Source organism: Equus caballus, chromosome 6, assembly GCF_041296265.1.
Source record: "Equus caballus isolate H_3958 breed thoroughbred chromosome 6, TB-T2T, whole genome shotgun sequence".
Lineage (NCBI taxonomy): Eukaryota > Metazoa > Chordata > Mammalia > Perissodactyla > Equidae > Equus > Equus caballus.
In genome coordinates this window covers 49679372-49704282 of record NC_091689.1, presented here as the reverse complement: position 1 = coordinate 49704282, position 24911 = coordinate 49679372, and the positions used below count along the sequence as shown (strand labels likewise).

The window sequence follows — 24911 nt, the reverse complement described above, 5'->3', positions numbered from 1 at the left end:
ACACCAGCCCATCCCAGGTCATTCACTTGGGGAGTATCTTAAGGACAATCAGCAAGGTATGCAGACGGCGTTCTGTTCCTGCAAGGGCTCAGGCGTTCCTAAGCCCCTTGCCTTCATGCTCTATAAAATATTCCCTTCTGGCCTTTGATTCCAAGGCACAAACAATCTGGTATCAGCCTAGGCTTAAAGCCTAGCAAGAATGCTGCTATGATCTCCTGCGGCACAGTTTAAATGACAGTAAAATATTACAGAAAAATTAACATGAGATAAGTGAAACAGATAATTTAAGATAAACAATTTTAGATCATAGAAGGGAAGTTTCAGACCACAAGATTCTATTTACTTTATTAAAGCAACTACTTACTAAATGATATCTTAATAGAACTAGTCCCCAGGGAAGAAGTGAAGGACACATTTCTGAAAACCAATTTATAGGTTCCTAAGTAAAACTCTTCCAGACTCCCAAACTCTTCCAGAGAGTGATCCATGAGAATAAAGATCTTAGAATTCTTATTTGACAATAAATATTCTAGCCCCAACCACGTCAGGTTCATAGTGGATAGTCAATAAAAATCAGTTGTTAAATGAATGAATGGGATTCCAGGGAAATATTACTCTCCCAGTTATTTCTGCCTCAAAGGTAAGAATCCCTAACTTTTAATTCTTTACTTGAATATACTGCCTCCAAACTATTTGTGTTTTCTATGAATTTAAGGAAGGATGTCTCAGATTCTGGGAAAAACCCCCTTTTCTCTTCATGCTACACCTACAGGTGTGAGAAAGCACATTTCAGACAGCAGGGAAAACCCACAGCTCACCACAACAACACATTTTAAATTGTCTGGGCCACTGGAGCATAAATTAGAGAGAACTGGCGTAGATGAGTGATTAGGAGGTAAGCGGAAGGGGGTGGAGACAACATAACTGAATATAAATGTTCAGCAATTCAGAGACTGAACAAGAACTCCAGCAAAGACTTTCACTGTAATTGGCTTGACCTGGGATTAACCACAGAATCTTGACTAGAAAAAAAGATGAATTCTGAAGATTGTTCCATAACAGAAAACAGCGCCTTGCATGTGGAGAGAGGACAGCAAAGTAAGTCAGATCTTATTTCTTATACACTGGTAATAACTATCTATCTATATATGATATATAACAGTACTTAGGGAAGAAAGTGAAGCTTTGTCTTTTGAAGAACTTGGTTACATTTTATTTCAGTCAGGATAAAGGAGAAAATGGTAAGAAGTAAATATTCCTTCATCTACAAGAAGATAGCGTACCTAAGACTTTAGAGGAAATCTCAAATGTGAATTTCAGATGTTTAAAGATCTGTTACTTTGTTTCAGTTTTACACCATCTCAATGTTTCAGATGGAATTAGAAAACGCCCTGCCCAAGCCCAGTGAACTCACTGTCATTTTTTTGTATCCATCTGTAAATACTTCAGGAAGCATTGCCTTTCTTTATAAAAAACCAATTTCCCCATAAACAGTTACATTCTTGATTGTCTTCACTTTGTATCTTTGTGTGCTTTCTGTGTGCCTCATCTTGTGTTAAGACAGCAACCTCCAGTTGCTGGAAATGAAGGATTCCAATCTTTGAGAGGACAGCCATATACACATCGGAACATTTACAGTGCCCAGTGGTAATTTATTAGTAGAATGTGTTGAAAGAATTCTTAAAAATGCAACCTTCCGCTTCTATATTCTTTTATGGGAAACTTTTCCTCCAGTTAATCCTTCCATTTCACTTTTCCAATCATTGGTTGCAAATTCTGCATAAATCAGACATTTTTCTTCCTTTTGTTTTTCATCAAAATATAATCATCTTAGCTGTATACTTTTTCCTCTCTTCTATTTCTTTATTCTGTCCACAGATCGTTTTCCTATTACCAGAATTTTCCCGATGTTTTCCTATAACTTGTTACTATGAAGTTTTCTTGATTTTTTTTGTTTATCCTTCTTTCTCTCTAATTAATGAGGTGTCCAAAAACACTAGCAATTAAGAACTAGAGTTTACTTTTAAGCAAAGCTCTCCGGTAATAAAAGGATGTGTTATGAACAGCAGAGCTGAAACAACCTAGAGAAAAGGTTTGTTTTCTGAGTGTGTGTCTACTAGACTGGCTTACTTTAGAAAAGCATCAGTTACCTCTGATAAACCCATCTGTCACTTAAGAACACAAAATCAAGTGTGGACAACAAAAAAGCCACACACATTTTTTAGTAACCAGATAAGCATAATTTTACGGCCCACTTGAGCTGCCAAAAAGAAAAAATTATAACAGTAAAACTAGTCAATAAATAGAGAGCATAGTTGAAAGAAGAAGGACTGACGAGGAATTCTTAACTTTTACTGCAATCATCTCAATGTTCTGTTAAATGTTTAGTGTATGCTGCCCTTGTAGTCACTTCATTAGTATGAGCGATCATTGAGCATCACCCTTGAGTGATTCAATATGTAATAGTGGACTTACTTTCAATTTCTCATTAATGGACAGGGCTTGTAATCAGAGCAGAAGTAGGCAGTTAGTGGAGTGTTTTGTCACCAAGGTGATAAATCAAACTGTGAGTACCAATGGCCCTCATTAATGGATATAAAGTACAATCTGAGAGTCATCTTCACAGCTTACCCACTGGACAAGCTAACAGACTGAGCTGGGCTCTGGAGTTTACAAGTTACTTGGATGAGTTAGCCCTTGCTAAGGAACAGAACTATTGCTTCATTGAGTCTAAGCAGCATGATTGACTCTCACATGGTGAGAAGTGAAACTACACAGAGAGCTCTGAGCTTGCTACCCTTCCTACCAAGGGCTGCTGCCAGTGATAACTGCATACCAGTGAGAAAAGGAAGATTTGCTTTGAGAGACTGAGAGAAATAGAACTAGATAGGAGAGAAGTAAAGGCTTCTCTTGCAAAATCTGAATGCAGATCTATGCTGGGAAAAGCAATCCTCAGAAGAGACAAAAGTTAATGTTGACATCCAGTACATAGTAAATTCCAGTAAAAGAAAGCAACATATCTTTGCCCAGTTTAACTTTAGAGAAACGTTTTAAGGGAAAAAAATTACATGAACTTCAAGATATGTCCTATATAGACATCCTTTCAATTATGAAAGTCATCTGTACTGAAAAACAGAATATATTTGCATTTTGAGACTATTTTTTATGGTAAGTTTTAAAATCATTCAAGTAGCCATTTTGCATTTCAGTCTTTGAGAACATAATGGGGAACTGTATATTTCCTGTGAGGCCAAATTTTAAAAATCCTGATAGCCCATCCCTGAAAAAATCAAATCCAAACTCTGAGTCACAAAACCTGCCTCTCTTCTTTCTCAATTATAACTACAACTCCAATCAACATTTGAACTTTTCATCACCCTAGAATGCTCCTCAGTGCTCCTTTTGAGTCAAATCACCTTTCCAACACACATAAAAGCAATAACTTTTCTGATTTATGTCACCATAATTTAGTTTGGCTATTCTTGAACGTCATATAAATGAAAATATACGGTATATAATTGTGGCTGAACTTTTTCACTTGACATTTTTATTTTTGAGATTCACTAATTGCTAAGCAGAATTTCCTTGTATTTATATACAATAATTTGTTTATTCATTTTCCTGTTGATAGATATTTGTGTAGTTTCTGGGATTTGGCCCTTAAGAATAAAGCTGCCATGAGCATTCTTATACAAAGCATTTTGAAGAAATATTCATTTCTCTTGGGAAAATATGTAGGAGTAGAATTGCTGGATCATAGAGTGGGTGTATACTTAATCATGTAAAAAACAGTTTTCTAATGTATTTTTTCATTTTACTCTCCCATCAATAATATATGAAAATTTCAATTGCTTCACATCTGCATGAACTTCACCAAAAAGTACTATCATTTTTTCTTATTTTTGGTCATGGTAATTGTAGATATTTATATATCAATTCAATATTTGTATTATATTACCCACATTTATCCCCATTTACATTATCTCTTCTAAACAGTAACTACAGAAAAGTTAAGGCATTGTACTCAAGATGCTCTTTTTATACATCTTCTAGGGTATTCAGATATTTAAGAAAAGTTCTTATTGTGATTAAAACAATAAAATTATGATATATTTAGAATTTTCGTAGCTACTAAGTACGAATATTGGAGAGATATTTTATGATCTCATTATTATGCTTGGATTGTTTCATTTCTAGCCAACAAGAAACTGTCCAAATTCACTCAAAATTGGGGGAAAATTAACTTATAAATTTCATATAAAGCAGATGGGGAGACATAGCTACTTTTTTATTTTAAAACCTCAAGGCAATATCAAACGTCATTATCTTACTTCTGTATTCTGCCTGACTTCATCATCAACTTTCTCTTTTCAGGCAATGCCACCAGCCCTCATTTTGCAACACATCGTGAAGGATGCCTTCAAGTTCCTGTCCCATGTGCTGTACTGAATGTGGTCATCATCACTGTTTTAATTATATCTCTCATTGCTTTATCAGGTGGGTCTGCACTTCATGAGTTCATTGAGTTTCTTAGCGCTAAGCATTCCTACACAGCTGAAATCAATGGGGATTAATTAGTAATGAATTAAGAATTCTGATTAAATTAGGATCATCTCATATGTCATACATGGCAAATTTCCTAATAATTACTAAATATAATTCCACATTCTTTGGATGATTAATGCAATACTTTTTTGAGTTTTCTTGTGCTTCTTTATAAGTACTAAAAGTGTCTTTGATTTATACATTACTGTGGGAGAAAATTACATTTGAGCAGATGTTTAAATCTGGAATGAAAGGGGCTGATTTAGATTCTAAATAAAGAGACATCTAGCTAGAAAAAGAAATGTGAGTTTCACATTCATTGTTAATGGAAAAAAATAATATCTAAGCCATAGGTTAATCAGGAATTGGCCAATCTTTTGTCTTTTACTTCAAAGGTCATAGAATGGATAACTATCCATCCACAGAGTGGCTAATTAAGACTGTATCTAGAAGCTCCTAGAGAGTCAGTTGTGAAATGACTTTCAAAACACATAGCTATAACAAGATGCATTTTGTCTTTTACAAACATGGAATTTTATGATTTTATGAAACATCCCCAGCCATAGAGCTTTCTGTATTCTGAATTACTTCCCTCCAAATTATTCTCTCCTTCTTCTTCCAATATAGTGTTATATCTGCTATGTTTGCAAATTTCTCTACCTCAGCATTCAGATTCAAAACTTTACTTGGAATTTATAACGTACTTAACTCTTCCTAGTCCAAAGAGTATTTTCAAAATTTTTCTATTTTCCTACCGCTTTCTGGCATTGTGGCCAAAGAGACATCCTCTTATTTCTTATACCTTGCACAAAGATGATTAGGCACATGAACAATCAGATAAGGTGAGAATCTGCCTTCTTCTTACTCTTCTCAGAATTCTCCTTCTTGCCTCTCATCCTTTACTTTATCACCTAGCACAGCATAGCACAACATCCCCTAACCAGTTTTGTGTACTGTGGGTAGGTACTTGGTTTTTTTTGTTACTAAAACAAACCATTTTCCTGTTCTCAGTGGGACAATACAATTGTCCAGGCCAACATACGTCCTCAAGGCCATCAGAAAGCCAACTTTCTTTATGCTCAGGTGGTTGGATTAGACACCAGAGGAAATGCTACTTTGCTTCCACTACGACAGGAAACTGGACCTTGGCCCAAAACGCTTGCTCCAAACATGGTGCTACTCTTACTCTCGTTGATTCTGAAGAGGAAATGGTAAGATAGTATTCAAAAGCAATTTCATAAAATGTTGCTATTTTATTTTATACAGCTAACCTGTGGTTTCCTTCTGTTTCCTTCTAAGTGAAAACATTGTACTTATCTCCTATGCAAGAAAATTTAGTCACAGAAAGCCATATGATCAGTCTGAGGTCAAAATAAGGGTTTAATTTAGTCCTGTAATTTAATTTGATTACTCATCTTCAAAAGCCAGAAATCCAAATGTGCTGATCTTATATAGAGCTAATAAATCATCAGTTTAGCTATCATGCCTTGAATTGCAGTTTTTGAGAAAAAAGATTTATGATATATTTACCCAGAGGGATAGTTTAACACACTTTTCCTTTGTGCTTTCTTCAAGATGTTTTTAAGACAATATGTGCGTAGAGCTGAACACTGGATTAGGGTGAAAAATGAAACTGGTCATTCACAGAAACGGTTAAATGGCAAAGAATTAAACAACTGGTAAGTTTCAAGACGTCTCTTTATCCTTCCCAGGCTGGCAGCACAGAGAGACCATTTTCCTTTCTATATGAAGATTGCGCTCTTTTTTTTTTTTTTTTAATTAAAGATTTTATTTTTCCTTTTTCTCCCCAAAGCCCCCCAGTACATAGTTGTATATTCTTCGTTGTGGGTCCTTCTAGTTGTGGCATGTGGGACGCTGCCTCAGCGTGGTTTGATGAGCAGTGCCATGTCCGCGCCCAGGATTCAAACCAACGAAACACTGGGCCGCCTGCAGCAGAGCGCGTGAACTTAACCACTTGGCCACGGGGCCAGCCCCTAGATTGTGCTCTTTTAACAATCTCTTTTGCATGCTTACGGTCCTCGGAGTTTTTAAAGAAGCGCTTTAATATTATCAGTTTTTTCTTTTTATCTACTTGGAATTCATACAATAAATGCTTCTAGTTATTTGATCTCAGCAAGTTCTATCGAGATTCTATTGAGTAACACACTCAGAAATATTCCAAGAATAATTGTGAAGACACCCCCAAAAAATCTAACATTTCCAATCTCATATTTATATTTTACTGATGAGCTAATTTTGGGAAAATAATTGCTTCTTACTCTTTCCCAGTTCTCTTCTCCACAGGAGTAAAGAGCAATACTTTCGTTACTTAATTAGAAGCTTCTATTGACCTGAGAGAAAACTTGCCCCAGAATTAAAGATGCTGACTTTATTTCCGTTATCTGTAATTAAACTACATTTTAAAGTTTGAAGGATATTTTATGTGTTAATCTTTGCCATCTGAAAACTCAGAGTTGAATAAATTTCTATCTATCTAAATAGTTTTTTATGATATTTACTGATATGGGGAATAAATTTAAATATCTAGAAAATGAATCCTTAATATGTGTCCTACGCTACCATAGCCACAGTTAGGCTTCAGGAGCCATAAACCCCCTCAAATTGCATGCACTACTATGCATGATTGTGGAATGTGTATACTTTTGGACAATTTCTTCTCAAAGAATATGTCAACTCAAAAATGATCATGAGTCACTCCTCCAGTGACATGCCAACCAAATGAATAGAGCTGTAAATTCTTAGCTTTGTATCGTCCATCTACATTCTATTCCTTTGAATTCTTGTCTACAGTCTCTACAGATTAGTCTATGATCATTTGACTGCAGACTTGCCTTATGCATTCCTACTAAGCAAAAAAAAAAAAAAAAAAAGAGCAGAGGCCACCAAGACCACAAAGTTTATTATCATGTAACTGAACAGAAATGACGAACTGAAAATAATTCTAAGTTTGTTTTTTGTTTGACAGGTCCAACATTACAGAATCTGAGAACTGTTCATTTCTGGGTAGCATAGACGTCGGCAGAACAGAATGTGACAAGAATTTACACTGGATATGTAGCAAACCGTCCCATTAATGAGGAATCATATTTGATTATTGACTACTATACCGTGGAATCCAGGAAATTTGTGTCAGTGATGCTGCTCTACGGTCAGGAGTTTTCCATAAAGACTTTGTGAAAAAACTTTGTATTATTTCGGAAATCTTCTTCCAAATAAGACTGTGGGAAAAAGGGAGAGAAATTTCAGGAATATCTGCAATGTGGAATACTCCTACCGTGAGCTGAAACGTCGTGGGTTGACAGATAATTATGTCCAAGGATGAGAAGATGACTTTAAACCTTTTTGATGCACTTTATATATTTTAAAATTCAGAAATAATGAAATAATTAGGTTTAGAGTTATTATTTATTGTTGAATGACTACCAACAATGAGTGTCCTTCATGCGTTTGGACTCTATGAAGGAGTTAGATGGTGGTATTAAAAACTGAATGTAAACAGAGAGAATTTTAACTGTTAACACATTCAATCTAAATGCATGTTTTAAACTCAGAAAACATCTATAAGTGGACAAATGCTTATGGAACTAAGCTTTGAAATATTTCTCTTTTTAGAGAAGTTTTCTTTTTAGACAAAATCCTTGTCATTTCTTTACCCCAAAAGATTGTCTTGATCATGTATTTATGTTCATTTTTCTTTTTCTTCAATGTAGACTCTTCTTTTTCAATGGTACATAATTCATTGGCTTTAAAACCTTAAATAGTGTTTTGCAGAGATAAAGACAAAAGCAAAGAACATGAGGAATATTTATAAAAGAGGTAAAACTATTAGAAAATGTGCAATAGTGATGTAGCAAACCTCTATCAGGAAAAATTCTCTATTGTTCAAACTCTGAATGATGCTATTCCTCTCTGAATATAGATTTGTGCCTTTCCTAATTAATTCTATCACGTGCAATTCTTCATGTGAAGCATTTTCTAAGTGCAATAGAGTGTATATGTTTGTTTGTTTTTCTTTTGTATCTGGTACTATTATAAGCTGCTTTTATATGTTTAAAATAAAAGTAGAATCAACAGTCTCTAAGAAGTGTTCATTCCTTAAAATACACTAAAAATTAAGTGCCATACTAGAAAGCAGAAAACAGAATACTATAATATTTTTTGAACTTTTCTATAGTAAAACCTCAGCTTTATAACATGGTTTTTACTTTTCTACTTGTTTTCATATATGTATTTCCAAAAGGGTCATATCCATTTTTCTGTATATAGCAGATATTCAGCAAATATTCTAATTGACTTGAGGGGAATTTATGTCATTTAAGATTTTTTGTCTCTATCATTTTCTTCCTTTCTTTTATTGTTTATCACTCTCCTACTGAAGAGGCACAGAAAAATTAGGAGACAACTGAAGTCATTTTATGAGCACCTAAATATAAGCTCATCCTCTCTCCAATAAGAGGTCCTCATAACTAATGCTCTCAAAGTATCTTGTCCAATTCTGAAATGCTATACATATTTTAGTTATTTACATAAAATAATTCATTAAACAGAAATGTGGCACTACATGGGTATTTATGGGCTCTTCATGGGGTATTCCACGCAGGAAAAATTTGATTACTTTTAAAGTGTTTTATGAATGCATTTTGGAATGTTCTTCTCTGAAAGTTGGAAATGTACACTATATGTGTTATCTTTAAACTGTGTCACTAGGATGGCACATTGAAAAGAAATGTGGTTTCCAGACACTGCTTAGTGATAAATAATATAGAAGTTTCTTAATCTCAGTGTCTCTTAGTTCTCACAGCTATAAAATGAAACAATGGTCTTAGAAGCTCAGATATCCTATCATCAATAACAATAATATACTCCTGAGTCATGTTAGAAAACAGTGGCTTGTGATTCATGTGCTATGAAATGTGTAAGTGGAAAGTGTAGCTGTTAAGAGCCTGAGCAAAGTAGAAATATTGTCTGAGTTTCATCTCTGCCACTCATCAGTTGACAGCTATTTTAGTTGCAATTAGTTAGAAATTTAGTTAAAATTAGCTAGAAATTAAATTAGTTAATACATGAAAATGGACTTAGAACAGTACCTGGCCTAAAGTGAACCCCAAAGATGTATTAAATGTTAGTGATGATTATGATAAATGGGAATACTACATCATTGAATCTCCAATATTGGCAAACAGTGGCATTTCTACATAATATATCTATATCTACATAGCGTACCTTACTTATGGGTTTCTTTTGAGGGGCTTTTAAAAAAAATTTATTCAATGAGTGATTCTTAGGCAGCTACTACTGTGGTGGACAATATAGTTAAAACACTAAGCAAATTTAGCATGGCAACTGGCCTTGTGGAATTTGTGGTCTAAGTGTAAAACAAACAGTAAACAATTATGGTGGTGATAAAGACTATGGAAGGGAAACTGTAGGGTGCTGTGGGAGCATATTACAGATATACTACTTTATTTCCTTCTGTATTCAAACTTTTAGCTAATTTTTAAAATGTTAAATCCATAGGATATATTCATCTCAAATAATTAATATGTACTAAAGATAACTATCAGTTATCTATGCTCTATTTGGCTATTCCAACATAATTTCAAGTTCTTCCTCTGGAAAGAGGAATAATACTTTACCTGCTTATTTGACATAATAATTGGAAGTCAATAAAATTAAAAGTATTTTAAGAAGAATAAAATGTCATTGAACTGTTAAATACTGTAGTTCATATTCAACTGATTCAAAATGTTTATAATACTAATATAGAAATGATCTTTCTAAGGTTGTTCTCAATTTTATAACTTTGACTAGATTTTCAGACATGACAATATGTCATAACTGAAACTAAAATGCTAATAAAATTCTGGAGAAATGTTTTAAAATATATAACCAGAAAGACTGCTGGTGATCATATAAATTGGTTTAGTTTAACTTTTGGAAAAAAGTTTGAAAATACTTATCAAAAAACTTTAAAAGATTTATGCTTTTTCTCTGATGTGACAATTTTGCGGAGGATTTTAAAGGAACAATCTTACATGAGCAAGACATAATCACAAAAATGTTCATCAAACGGCTATTTTTAGTAGTGATAAATTAGAAGCCCCTTAATTGTCCAAAACTGAGGATATAGTTAAATAAATGTGATTCTACTACATGATGAAATGACATGCCAACATTAAAAAATAATAATAAAGAAGAATGTTTATATGAGAATTCTCAAACTATTGTTGCTAAGCCAGTTAAAATAATAAATACAATAAGATTTCATCCTCTTAGATGTTAAATGTAAAAATATATGTTTTGTGTTTATATGCTGAAAGAGAGAAATACCACAAAGGTAAACACAATGGTTTTCCCAGAGTAGTAAGAGTACAGGTAATATTTATTTTCGTCATTATATTTCTCTATAGTTTCAAAATATTCTGTAACGAATAGTTATTTTACTGTTAATAAGAACAATTTTTATTTTAAATATGGATCACTAAATGAAATAATTTCATTATTTAAATGTAACTTTACTTTTTAGTGACCAATTACAAATATTAAAAATGAGTCTCGTTGCGAAATTGTCTTGGTTCCCCCATACACTGTGTGGGCACCCACAAGCTGCAGTGTCATCTAATGGCTGGACAAGGTCTCTGCACTTTTGTGGTCGTTTCTTAGTTCAGAAGACTTAACCTCGGAAAAGCAGGGGGTTTTTCTTTATAAACACAGTGTTATGAGTAATATAATCACATTTCTGTATTTCATTATAGAGACATTGCATTTAGTTTCTGTCCCACAGTAGAGACCAAAGAAATGATCTATACCCCAAATGGTAATTCCTAACTGTAGTTTTGTTTTGCTTTGCAACTTTATTGAGGTATAATTGGTATGCAAAAAGCTGCACATATTTAATGTATATAATTTTGTGAGTTTAGACATATGTATACACTTGTGTCACCATCACCACAATCCAAATAATAAATGTATCCATCTCCACCAAAAGTATCTTGTGTTCTTTTGGATTGTGTGTGTGTGTTTTGTGATAAGAATACAATATAAAATCCAGCCTCTTCATGAATTCAGTAAAATTGCAAGATATAAAACCAACATACAAAAATCAGCTGTATTTATATACACTAACAGACTACCCCAAAAAGAAATTAAGAAACAATCCCATTTACAATAGCACCAAAAAGAATAAAATCCTTAGGAACAAACCTAACCACGGAAATAAACGACTGCACACTGAGATCTTCAGAGCACTGATGGAAGAAATTAGAGCAGACGCAAATACATGGAAGGACATCACATGATCATGGGCTGGACGAAGTAACACTGTTAAAACGTTCATACTACCTAAAGTAAGCTACTAATTCAGTGCAATCCCTATCAAAATCTCAAGCATATTTTTTATAAAAATAGAAAAAATAATCCTAAAATTCCTATGGAACCACAAAACAGGCAAAGCAGTCTTGAGCAAGAAGAACAAAGCTGCAAGCTTCATACTTCCTGATTTCAAAATACATTACAAAGCTACAGTAATCAAAAAAGTATGGTATTGGTATAAAAACAGACATGTAGACCAATAGAACTGACTATAAAGCCAGAAATAAACCCACACGTATACAGTCAATTGGGTCTTTCTTAAGTGTGTCAAGAACATACAATGGAGAAAGGATAGTGTCTTGAATAAACGGTGTTCAGAAAACTGGAAATGAGCATACTAAAGAATTAAATTGGATTCTTATCTTTCACCATAAACAAAAATTAACTCAAAATGGATTAAAGATGAGAACAAAAGATATGAAACTGTAAAACTCCTAGAAGAAAACATACAGGAAACATTTCTTGACATTGATCTCTTCAATGATTTCTTGAATATAACACCAAAAGCACAAGCAAAAACAGATAAGTGGGACTACATCAAACTAAAAACTTCCTGCACAGCAAAGGAAACAATCAGCAGAAAAGGCAACCTAAGGAATGGGAGAAAATATTTGCAAACCATATATCTGATAAGGGGTAAACTTCTAAAATATATAAGGAATTCTTAAAACTCAATAGCAATCAATTGATCAATCAACAATCTGCTTAAAAAAAAACAGAGGAACGGCTTGAACAGACATTTCTCCGAAGAAAGTGCTTTTGTTTTACATAGTTCACTGTCAAAGGACGTGAAAAAAAAGTCTTGGTTATTCTTTACACTCATATGACCTGTGTGTATGGGTAATGGTACTTAATTTCAGTAATGCCTCATTCTCAGATTCATGAATGGAAGCAAGAGTAGTCACACTCTCTCAATAATACCTTTCATATTTTTTCTAGTTATAGAAAGAATTATCTGTTACTTAGGAAAAAATAACTTAAACCCTGATAAGACTTTACCCAACTATGTTTCTCAATATCTTTTGTGATAAACAAAAAATCTATTTAAAATAATACACATAAAAATGCTTGTAATTGGGGGCCTGCTCAGTGGCACAGCAGTTAAGTTCACATGTTCTGCTTCAGTGGCCTGGGGTTCACTGGTTCAGATCCCAGGTGTGGACCTACACACTGCTTGTCAAACCACGCTGTGGTGGGCGCACTTTTTTCAACTCCCTGAGACCTGTGGTCCCTTCCTGCATACACATGGTGACAGGACCCTTGGGCAGTGAAGAGCTGCTGACATGGGTGGAGGGTAGGGCTAAATTTGAGGCATAGGTATGTGAGTTATCTCTTTACAAGACAAAGGAAAGACTATGTTAAAACAGTCATTAAAATGGTATCAGTGTAGGTGGGGTCTGGTTATTGGGTAGTCCTATAACTTTAGATAAGAATCAGGTCAGACCAGGTCAGGACATCCTATGCTTCCTGGAAGATGATATAGGAGGATGATATATATGGGTATGTATGGCAGGATGCCTTGGGCTTTTCTCCCTGGGGCAGCCTTGATCCTCATCAGTAATGATGTTAAATAGGTGTGATGATAGTTAGTATCTTGTTTTGTTCTCAACCTCAAAGAGAAAGTTTTGAACATTTTGCCATTATCATGATGTTTGCTGTAGTTTTCTTTGCTTACTTGATTGTCTGTTCTTTTTTGAGGAGGCGTGAATACCTACTATCAGATTAAGAAAATAAGAAAAGTTTCTTCTGAGATCTTAATTTTAATTATTGTAGTTGTTTGTTCTGGAATTTCCATTTTCTTCTTTTTTATTATCTTCAAATTTCAACTCAAATTCTAATATAGGTATTTTATTTGCTTGAGCTTATTTTAAATACGCTATTATTTTTAAATATTATAAAATATGTATAAGAAATAATTATATATAGCTAAATATAATTTTATTTAAATAACATTTGAATATACTTATTTTAAAGTCTGTGTCTGATATTACATTTTCTCAAGCCCTTGAAAGTCTTTAACTGCTGCTTGTTATTTCTATTTGTTACTTTTCATGTTGTCTTATCTACTCAAGTGCCCAGTTATTTTTTGCGGAGTTCTAGATTTTTTCTGTGAAAAACTGTAGTAATTATCTGAGAATTGGAATGCTATATTCTTTGATCTTAATGTTCCCCTCATGTTAACTAAATTTAAACAGGTTTCCTGACCTCCCTTTTCTTAAAGCATTTACTTGAGAAAACTTCTAATTGCAAATTGTTTCTCTGCCCCTTTGAGATGTAAACCTTCTCCCAGCCTCTGGTCAGTTTTTCAACTCAGGAATGTCTTTCTCAAGGACTTGAGAGCCGCCCCTTTGAAATGTAAATCAAAGAGACAACATCCCTACCTCCTAGTTTCTGTGGGAGAGTAGGGGCCTAACTAAGGACCCATTAGCAAATACAGATGACCTAATCACATTGATCATCCCACCCAACATTGTCCACAAACTTTCCACTAGCTTATCCCATCACTTAAAAATCCTCTCCCCTTTTGTTTCAGCGGAGTTGAGTCTAATCTCTCACACCTATTGCAATAGTGTTAAATAAAGTCTTCCTTGCCTGTCTAACTTGTTCAGTATAATTTTTCTTTGGTATCTTCTAAGAACTTGACTTTGCTTCTGTCAAACGCTCCCAGTCACTAGAAAATTTGGATCACTTCCCTTCACTCTTAGTAACTGAAATGATTTGAAGTTGAGCTTCAACTCCTTCCAAGGCCAGTCTCTTCTTACATCAGCCTTCCTCCTCAGGCAGTGTTTTTCAACTTGGAATGATATTGTCCCTCAAAGGACATTTAGCAATGTCTAGAGATATTTTTGGTTGTCCAACATGGTGAAGAGTCGAGGTTGAGGGAGACTTGTTGCTGGCATCTAGAAGGTAAAAGTAAGGGATGCTCCTAAACATCATGCAATGCACAGGACAGCCCCCAACAGCAAAGAATAATCTGGCTCAAAATGTCATTAGTGCCAAACTTGGAAAATCTTGTCCTGGGATGGAACCTTTTGGTGAACCAACCAGATGCATTGATTTTTCGGTCCCCATATCCTGCTTGAAGACTGGAATAACCCTAGTTCCTAGATTGCCAGAGACCCTTACCAATTGAGCTTTTCTGTCTGTCTTTGAAAATCTTCTGTAAGGAAAGTAGCTCTTCTTTTTGGGTTTCAGCTTTCTCTTGTATTTGTATTCTATTATTCTTCACTAATTTATCTCGTTAATGCCTTTAATATGCTTTAAAATATTTTACTGGCTTTACAGATTGTCCTCAGTGGGGAGAGGGTAGGTTAATACCTACCTAGTGAATGATGATCCATGCTTTTTTTGAATAGCCAAATAAAATACCTGAAGATTCATCCTGCCTTTAGAAATCTCTTCTGAATGATTCTCAGAATTCTCAGGGAGTCCTTAAAAACTTGTTGGTTACTCGATGCCTCTCACTCTTAACTGTTGCTCCAGGCTGCTCCGTTGGTCACGTTTTCTGGATTTACACCTACTTCCATGTAGTGCAGTCTTCAACTTATACTACTTTTTTACGTTTGAGGACACTTGCTCCCTGTATTATCCAAAGCACCGAAAATATGAAGTGATAAAAGTTTGTATTGGATCATGATTTTGTTACAATAAAAATAATAAAATATACCAATAATTATAACCAACATTATATAGTGCTCCTATGTGTCAGAGACTAAATGTTTTACAAAAAGTTAATTTATTTAACCCTCACAACAACCCTACCACTTAGGTGTTATTAATATCTCATTTTATATGTAAGGAAACCAAGTTGCAAGGAAATTAAGTACTCTGTCCAAGGACTTTAAATCTCAGATCTAGAATTTATACCCAGGCAATCCGATGCTTGGCAAAATATGGCTTATTCTGGCACATAAAAACATAGAATATTTAAAACTGCATATCAGGTTTCATTGCTGTTAAAGTTTATAGCATCCAGAATCACATAGGGCCTCCTATTGATAGGATATTTCCTTTTCCTCCAGCTTGCATCCTGTTGCTAAAGTTTGCTACTCATCTTCAGATAAGATTTTTTTTAAAGCCACTTACTCTTTTTCTAATTCCTATATGCGTTTGTCAAAAAGATCAGTGACAATTGTTTAACTTTCTGATGCAACAATAATAACAGTGGAGACAAAAACTGACAAAAACTTAAAAGGAAAAACTTCTTTGCTCATCAGTACATTTTTTTGATACTTACTTGTGCTGTTGCATGTGGGCTTTGAAAAGTTATAGAGGCTATTGACAAGTGGGCTTTGAACATACTCCTGGGAATCTAGAAAGTCATGCACATTTGTAGCATAGTATGGCCAAGACTGCATACATGTCCAGGAATGACCCGAGAGGCCCCTAAGTTCTCACCTCTTACTGACCTTGAGACTCTGTACAAACAGGAAGTGAAGACTAAACAGAGTTTTAAGCTGCCTGCCTGAGTGTTGAAGGTGAGTCCCAATAGGAACACAGCAAAGATTGAGAGACATAGCTTAAAAAACTTAGAAATCAGTAAGAAAAAGACAGATAACACAAATTGTTAAATGGGCAAAAGACTTGAAAGGGCATTTCACCAAAAAGGACATTGAAAAGGCAAATAAGCTTATCAAAACACTCAAAACTGTCATCAGAGAAATGGAAATTAAAACTAAAAGGAGTGACCCTACACCAATTACGTCTAATTTTTAAAAAAAAATAAATAAAAATAAACACTGAGAATACCAAATGTTGGTGAAAATTTGTATCAACTGGGACTCTTACGTACTTTTCAAGGGAGTGCGAACTGATAACTACTACCTTGATTTGGCAGTTTCTAATAAAGCTAAACATAGGCATACCTTATGACCCAGCAATTCCACTCATTTGCTAATAGAGATAAATGTGTACGTGTATCCAAGAAAGATACAAAATATTCATAGCAGTGTTTATTTATAATATCCCTGAACTGAAAACAACACAGATGTCCATCTACTGTGAATAGATAAATCGTGGTGTGTCCTTATTATGAAGCAGTGTATTTGTTACACAGGCAACACCACAAATACATATTAAAAATTCCACTGATGTACAACGAAGTCAGACATAAAGGACTACAAACTGTACAATTCAATTTTTATGAAGAATTTAAAATAATCTGAAATGACAAAGGAAACCAGCGTAACACAAATTGCTGCATAACCTGAAAATTCTTCCTTATGGCACATTTCAGTGTGGTCAGGCAACTTATTCATCAGCTTTGTTTCTTAATAAAACTAAAGGCTCTTTTCTTTCAATGTTCACATCTCAATTCAAGTGTCGCTTTCTCTCTGAGGCCCTTCTGGACTGAATGAAACCTCATGCATGCTCTGTTGGAGTAGTTTTTGCTTCCTATATTCGTTAGTAAATGGTCTAACTCAGTAAGATGTCAGCTTCCTCAAGGAAGGACACTATTCTTAATCTCAACTTCCAGTTCCAGGACAGCAGTATAGTTTGCCATTGAGTTTATAGTCTTCAGTGTCAAGTAATCCTGTTTCAAATTTCTACGCTACTCCTATCCTTGCTTTCCTCATCAGTAAACAGGGATAATAAAGTACCAAGCTCCCATATTTGTTGTGATGCTGTAATATTGTGATTTATAATAAGAAACATATATTTGGTCTTCTTCTGGATTTCTAGCACAGGAGTTCTAAAATCCTTGGAATTTCCTCAGTGATGAAATCCATAAAGGTGTATTAACATTCACAACAAACCACTTTCAACAACAGCCGAGTTTATGTTAATGAGGTGACTTTTGGAAAGCACCAAGAATGGGGGCTGGTTGCCAGGGGAACCAACTATGTGACTGGAGAGTTGGAACTTTCAGTCCTACCCTCTGGCCTCTGGGGAGAGGGGAGGGGCTGGAAGTTGAATCTGTAACCAATGGCCAATGATTTAATCAACAAAGCCTATGTAATGAGGCCTCCATGAAAACCCAAAAAGGAAGGGTTCAGGGAGCTTTCAGGTTGCTGAATATGTGAAGATTGGAGGAGAGTGGCACACTTGGACAGGGCATGGAAGTTCCACACCCCTTCCCTGCACTTTGCCCTGTGCATCTCTTCCATCTGGCTGTTCCTTTTATAATAAACAGGTAACCTAGTAAGTAAAATGTTTCTGAGTTCTGTGAGCTGCCCTAGCAAATTAATTAAACCCAAGGAGGGGGTTGTTGGAACCTCCAATCTATAGCTTGTACACAGATGACAACCCGATTTTGTGACTGCCTAGTGTCTGAAGGAGCGGGGTGGGGACTGAGTCCTTAACCAGTGGAATCAGATGATATCTCCAGGTGGGTAGTGTCAGAATTGAGTTAAACTGTAGGACACCCAGCTGGTGTCTGAGAACTGCTTTGATATGAGGGAAACCTCCCTTGACACATTGTAATTGGGTTACCTGAACCTGAGATGCCGTGAGGCTTAGATGAACTAATGTCTAAAACACATAACATTCTTAGTAAATGTTAGCTTTTAGCTAATAAAATCATCACAGTCTATTTATAGGTTTCATGTAAATTAAAGTTCCTGCTTTTATGTAACTATCTTTACATTAAATTCATGAAAATTTTATATCATTTTATCAAATATAAATAAAAATTCATGAAATGTAATTTGCTAGTACCAATGCGACCCAATGTTTCCTGAACAGAAAATATTTTGGTATATTTATATTTATGTATACTCTATATATATCAAATGAGCTTGAAAGCTCATTGGTTAATATATAAATTAAATTGTTCCTTAATAAAATTAAATAAAGCACTAAGAGTTGGGACATTAAGGCATTAAGACATATTTGTCTGTTTCTATGTTTTTCCTATGGGTGTAAAGGAATTTTTTAAAAAATTACCAAACAAACAAAGCCTACTTAAAAATTCAGTAGGGAAATTTCAGGGAACTGGCATTATGGAACAGGTGTATTTGATTCTTCTTTTTTCAAAAACTGCATTAAAATAACATTAATAAAAAAATTGCAAATGTATAAAAAGGACTAGGAGGAAACAGACACAGAGGAGAAATGTCCATACATTTTGGAATGTGTCAAGTGACATAAGCCACAGAGCCCTGGATGCTAAGGAATTAGAGAGACTCTAAACTTGGGTGTGGTGAACAAACCGTATGGTGGCCTCCGTGATCCTTCTTTTAGGGCCTTCATGTCCCTGTGTGATCCCTTCTCCTTGGACATGAGTAGGACCCATGCCTTGCCTTTAACCGATAGAATACAACAAAGATAACAGGATGTACATGATTACATGTATGTAATACTGTTATATAAGATTGTAACATCTGTCTTGCTGGAGAAGAATTTCTCCAGTGCTGGCTTTGAGAAAGCAGGATACCATTTGGGGAAAGTCTCTGTCAAGAAATGGAAGGCTACCTCTGACTGGTAGTCAACAAGAAACTGAGGCTCTTGGTTTGACAGCCTACGAGGAACTGAATGTTGCTACTAAACACAAGAGCTTGGAAGCAGATCCTTTCCCAGTTGAGACTCAGATAAAAGCACAGCCCCAAACAATACCTGGAAGGCAGCCTTGTGAGAGTCTGAAGTATAGAACCCATCTAAGCCATGCTTAGACTCCTGGCACATAGGAAGTGAAATAATAAATATGCATTGTTTCAAACCACTAAGTTTATGGCAATTTGTTGTTCAGCAATGGAAAAATTATGGTAGATGTGCAATATTGGGAAAAACTGGAGCATTTATTGAAAATCCATGTAAGTTGCAGTTTAGTCTCTTGAGATCTTTCTCACCTTGAATAAGCAAACTGCAACCCTACATCTCTGCAGAATATTGGAAGTTTACTGCCTGGCATAACTGAACCAAAAGGAATCTGAATTCAGGTGAGGAATCTCTAGGAAAGGCTAAGGGAGGAAGTGTTTTATTAAAAACAGAGGAATTAATTGAAATTCTGACTAAGGATTAGAGAGACCCTTTGACCTATATTCTAAGCAGCTTCAAGATCCTCAACAGCCAGGCTTATGGTAATCAGGCAGAAAACTGGAGAATTCCTTTTGGATAAAACTGACCATAAAAAAGACCTACAAATACTGAGAATAAGAAGAAATGAACAGTCTCTGCCTGAACATCCACAGTGCTATCCACTGGTTCCAGTCCCATTGCTTATTTATTACCTCACTCTTGCATATTAATAGATACTTCAGGATCACCAGATATTTAGGAAAACCTCTTAAAAAAGCAGAAACTAAAACGAGCACATATAAGATGAATTTCACGTGAAAATTGATGGTAAAGGACAATAAAAATTTTAAATATTCTTATATTAATAACCTTGAGGAGGAGGAAGAAGAGAAAAACTTCATCACTTAAACAAAAAGAGTAAACTGAAAAAAGAACATTTAAAGAACAAGAAAGAACCTTGGAAATTAAAGTTATAACAAAATAAAATAGGAAAAAGAAATTCTGTGAAACAAATGGAGGAAAAACAAGAGGAACTCTCCTAACCAGTAGACTCTACAGAGAAAGTGATCAAAAAATAAGAAAAAGTATAATAACACTAGAAATCCAACCCAACGGCACCAATATCTTACTAACAGGAATGCCAAAAAAAAGACATTAGAATAAAAATTAGAAGAAAATTATAAAAGAAATATGAAAAAAAATTAGGAGTTAAAGAGTTTCCTGTATAAAACATCCCATTGAATGCCCAACAGAAAGAGTAAAATAAACCCACAAGACAGCTTACTATGAAATTTCAGAATTCAAGGGATACAGCAAAGATTCTTAAAGTTTCCAACTAGAAAAGTTAGGCTGCAGACACAGGATCAGAAATTGCATAATATTGTAGTTTTTAACAACAAATATGTCATCTGACAGCAACTGCTATTAAAATTCAGAGGAAATTTGGTGAGCAGACTAAACTTTTACATTCAGTAGAACTATATTTCAAGTTCACAAATATAGTAAAATTCCACTTCAGACAAATTACTGAAAACTGTCATACCTCTCTCACACTCACTCACTCTCTCCCTCTTGCACTCTCTCTGCTGTCTCTCATATATCTTGTCTTTTTGACAAAAGTCTTTTGACCTCAATGTGAACAAGTTTCTGTGCTGATAAGTAAATGTCTCTGAGTTACTTCTGATGCTACGGATTAGTCAGGGAATATTTGTTCTTTCACTTTTGCTTAAACTACTCAGTTTCGTTATCTGTATGTGAAGCAATGATTTCTTTTAAGCTAAAATTTTATCCCTTATTTTAGAACATATTTTCTCTTTTTTCTAACTGTGTAACACTCCTGATTTGCACAACTTCTCTTTCCTTAGATTCCCCCCTAAATCTGGTTAATTACTTAACACACTACATTGTCTGTATCTTTGATATTTTAACACTATTGACATTTAATCTCTTATGGTCCTGCTATATCTTGTTTTCTTGACTTGTACTTTAACGATGTTGGTAGAGAAAGGGATCTTTCCAAAATCTTAAGAATGTTACAATTTTTTTTAATTAAGGTTATGATAGTTAACAACCTTGTGAAATTACAGTTGTACATCATTATTAGTCATGTTGTAGGTACACCACTTCGCCCCTAGTGCCCTCCCCCCACCCCCCTTTCCCCTGGCAACCACTGATCAGTTCTCTTTGTCCATATGTTGACTACCACCTATAAGTGGAGTCATACAGAGTTCGTCTTTCTCTGTCTGGCTTATTTCACTCAACATAATACCCTCAAGGTCTGTCCATGTTGTTGTGAATGGGATGACTTTGTCCTTTTTTATGGCTGAGTAGTATTCCATTGTATATATATACCACATCTTCTTTATCCAATCATCAGTTTCTGGGCATGTAGGCTGGTTCCACGTCTTGGCTATTGTGAATAATGTTGCGATGAACATAGGGGTGCATGGGACTTTTAGAATTGCTGATTTCAGGTTCTTAGGATAGATACCCAGTAGTGGGATGGCTGGGTCATAAGGTATTTCTATTCTTAACTTTTTGAAGAATCTCCATACTGTTTTCCATAGTGGCTGCACCAGTTTGCATTCCCACCAACAGTGTATGAGGGTTCCTCTTTCTCCACAGCCTCTCCAACATTTGTCACTCTTGGTTTTGGATATTTTTGCCATTCTAACAGGTGTAAGGTGATATCTTAGTGTAGTTTTGATTTACATTTCCCTGATGATTAGTGATGATGAGCATCTTTTCATGTGTCTATTGGCCATCCATATATCTTCTTTGGAGAAATGTCTGTTCTCGTCCCCTGCCCATTTTGTAATTGGGTTGTTTGATTTTTTATTGTTGAGTTGTGTGAGTTCTTTGTATATTATGGAGATTAACCCTTTGTCAGATAAACAACTTGTAAATATTTTTTCCCAATTAGTTGGATTTTTTTGTTTCAATCCTGTTTTCCCTTGCCTTGAAGAAGCTCTTTAGTCTGATGAAGTCCCATTTGTTTATTCTTTCTATTGTTTCCCTCATGTGAGGGGTTATGGTGTCCGAAAAGATTCTTTTGAAGCTGATGTCAAAGAGTGTACTACTGATATTCTCTTCTAGAAGACTTATCGTTTCAGGCCTAATCTTTAGGTCTTTGATTCATTTTGAGTTTATTTTAGTAAATGGTGAAAAAGAATGGTTGATTTTCATTCTTTTACATGTGGCTGTCCAGTTTTCTCAGCACCATTTGTTGAAGAGACTTTCCTCCATTGTAGGCCCTCAGCTCCTTTGTCAAAGATTAGCTGTCCATAGATGTGTGGTTTTATTTCTGGGCTTTGAATTCTGTTCCATTGATCTGTGCATCTGTTTTTGTACCAGTACCATGCTGTTTTGATTACTGTAGCTTTGCAGTATGTTTTGAAGTCAGGGATTGTGATGCCTCCAGCTTTGTTCTTCTTTCTCAGGATTGCTTTAGTAATTCGGGGTCTTTTGTTGCCCCATATGAATTTTAGGACTCTTTGTTCAATTTCTGTAAAGAATGACATTGGAATTCTGATTGGGATAGCGTTGAATCTGTAGATTGCTTTCGGTAGTATGGACATTTTAACTATGTTTATTCTTCCAATCCATGTGCATGGAATGTCTTTCCATCTCTTTATGTCATTGCCGATTTCTTTCAAGAAGGTCTTGTAATTTTCGTTGTATAGATCTTTCACTTCCTTGGTTAAATTTATCCCAAGGTATTTTATTCTTTTTGTGGCAATCGTGAATGGGATTGAGTTCTTGAGATCTTTTTCTGTAAGTTCATGTTGTTAGCATATAGAAATACTACTGATTTATGTATGTTGATTTTATATGCTGCAACTTTGCTGTAGTTGTTGATTGTTTCTAAGAGTTTTTCTATGGATTCTTTGGGGTTTTCTATATATAAGATCATGTTGTCTGCAAACAGGGAGAGTTTCACTTCTTCGTTGCCTATTTGGATTCCTTTTATTTCTTTTTCCTGACAAATTGCTCTGGCCAAAACCTCCAGTACTATGTTGAATAAGAGTGGTGAAAGTGGGCACCCTTGTCTTGTTCCTGTTCTGAGAGGGATGGGTTTCAGTTTTTGTCCATTGAGTATGATGTTGGCTGTGGGTTTGTCATATATGGCCTTTATTATGTTGAGGTACTTTCCTTTTATACCTATTTTATTGAGGGTTTTTATCATAAATAGATGTTGGATCTTGTCTAATGCTGTCTCTGCATCTATTGAGATGATCATGTGGTTTTTGTTTCTCATTTTGTTAATGTGGTGAATCACATTGATTGACTTGTGGATGTTGAACCATCCCTGCGTCCCTGGTATAAATCCCACTTGATCATGTTGTATAATCTTTCTGATGTATTGCTGTATTCGGTTTGCCGAAATTTTGTTGAGGATTTTTGCATCTATGTTCATCAGTGATATTGACCTGTAGTTTTCCTTCTTTGTGTTGTCCTTGTCAGGTTTGGGGATCAGGGTGATGTTGGCTTCATAGAATGTATTAGGGAGTGCTCCATCTTCCTCTATTTTCTGGAATAGTTTGAGAAGGATAGGTATTAAATCTTCTTTGAATGTTTGGTAGAATTCTCCAGAGAAGCCGTCTGGTCCTGGACTCTTATTTTTGGGGAGGTTTTTGATTACTGTTTCTATTTCTTTACTTGTGATTGGTCTATTCAGATTCTCTATTTCTTCCTGATTCGGTTTGGGTAGGTTGTATGAGTCAAGGAATTTATCCATTTCTTCTAGGTTGTTCAATTTGTTGGCATATAGTTTTTCATAGTATTCTCTTATGATCCTTTGTATTTCTTCAGTGTCTGCTGTGATTTCTCCTCTCTCGTTTCTAATTTTATTTATTTGAGACTTCTCTCTTTTTTTTTTAGTGAGTCTGGCTAAGGGTTTGTCGATTTTGTTAATTTTTTTGAAGAACAAACTCTTTGTTTCATTGATTCTTTCTACTGTCTTTTTTGTTTCAATATCATTTATTTCTGCTCTAATTTTTATTATTTCCCTCCTTCTACTGACTTTGGGCTTTGTTTGTTCTTCTTTTTCTAATTCCGTTAGGTGTCATTTGAGGTTGTTTATGTAAGATTTTTCTTGCTTATTGAGGTGAGCCTGTATTGCAATGAATTTCCCTCTTAGGACTGCCTTTGCTGAGTCCCAAATCATTTGGTACGGTGTGTTTTCATTTTCATTTGTCTCCAGATAATGTTTGATTTCCTCAATAATCCATTGTTCGTTCAGTAGCATGTTGTTTAGTCTCCACATTTTTGGCCCTCTCCCAGCTTTATTCTTGTAGTTGATTACTAGTTTCATAGCATTATGATCAGAAAAGATGCTTGGTATTATTGCAACCCTCTTGAACTTATTGATGCTTGCTTTGTTTCCCAAGATATGGTCTATTCTTGAGAATGTTCCATGCACGCTTGAGAAGAATGTGTAACCTGCTGTTTTTGGATGAAGTGTCCTATATATATCTATTAGGTCCATCTGATCTAATTTTTCATTTAGTTCTATAATT

General features: G+C 35.0%; 1 protein-coding gene across 1 annotated transcript; it reads left to right on the top strand.

Annotated features, from left to right (window-relative positions):
* Positions 1 to 819: 819 nt before the first annotated feature.
* CD69 (CD69 molecule) lies at positions 820 to 8642 on the top strand. The gene is made up of 5 exons (XM_001499388.5): positions 820 to 1098; positions 4375 to 4497; positions 5557 to 5756; positions 6121 to 6224; positions 7532 to 8642. The coding sequence occupies exons 1-5, from the start codon at positions 1035 to 1037 to the stop codon at positions 7638 to 7640; spliced, it is 600 nt and encodes a 199-aa protein (XP_001499438.1). The 5' UTR covers positions 820 to 1034; the 3' UTR covers positions 7641 to 8642.
* The last annotated feature ends 16269 nt before the right edge of the window (positions 8643 to 24911 follow it).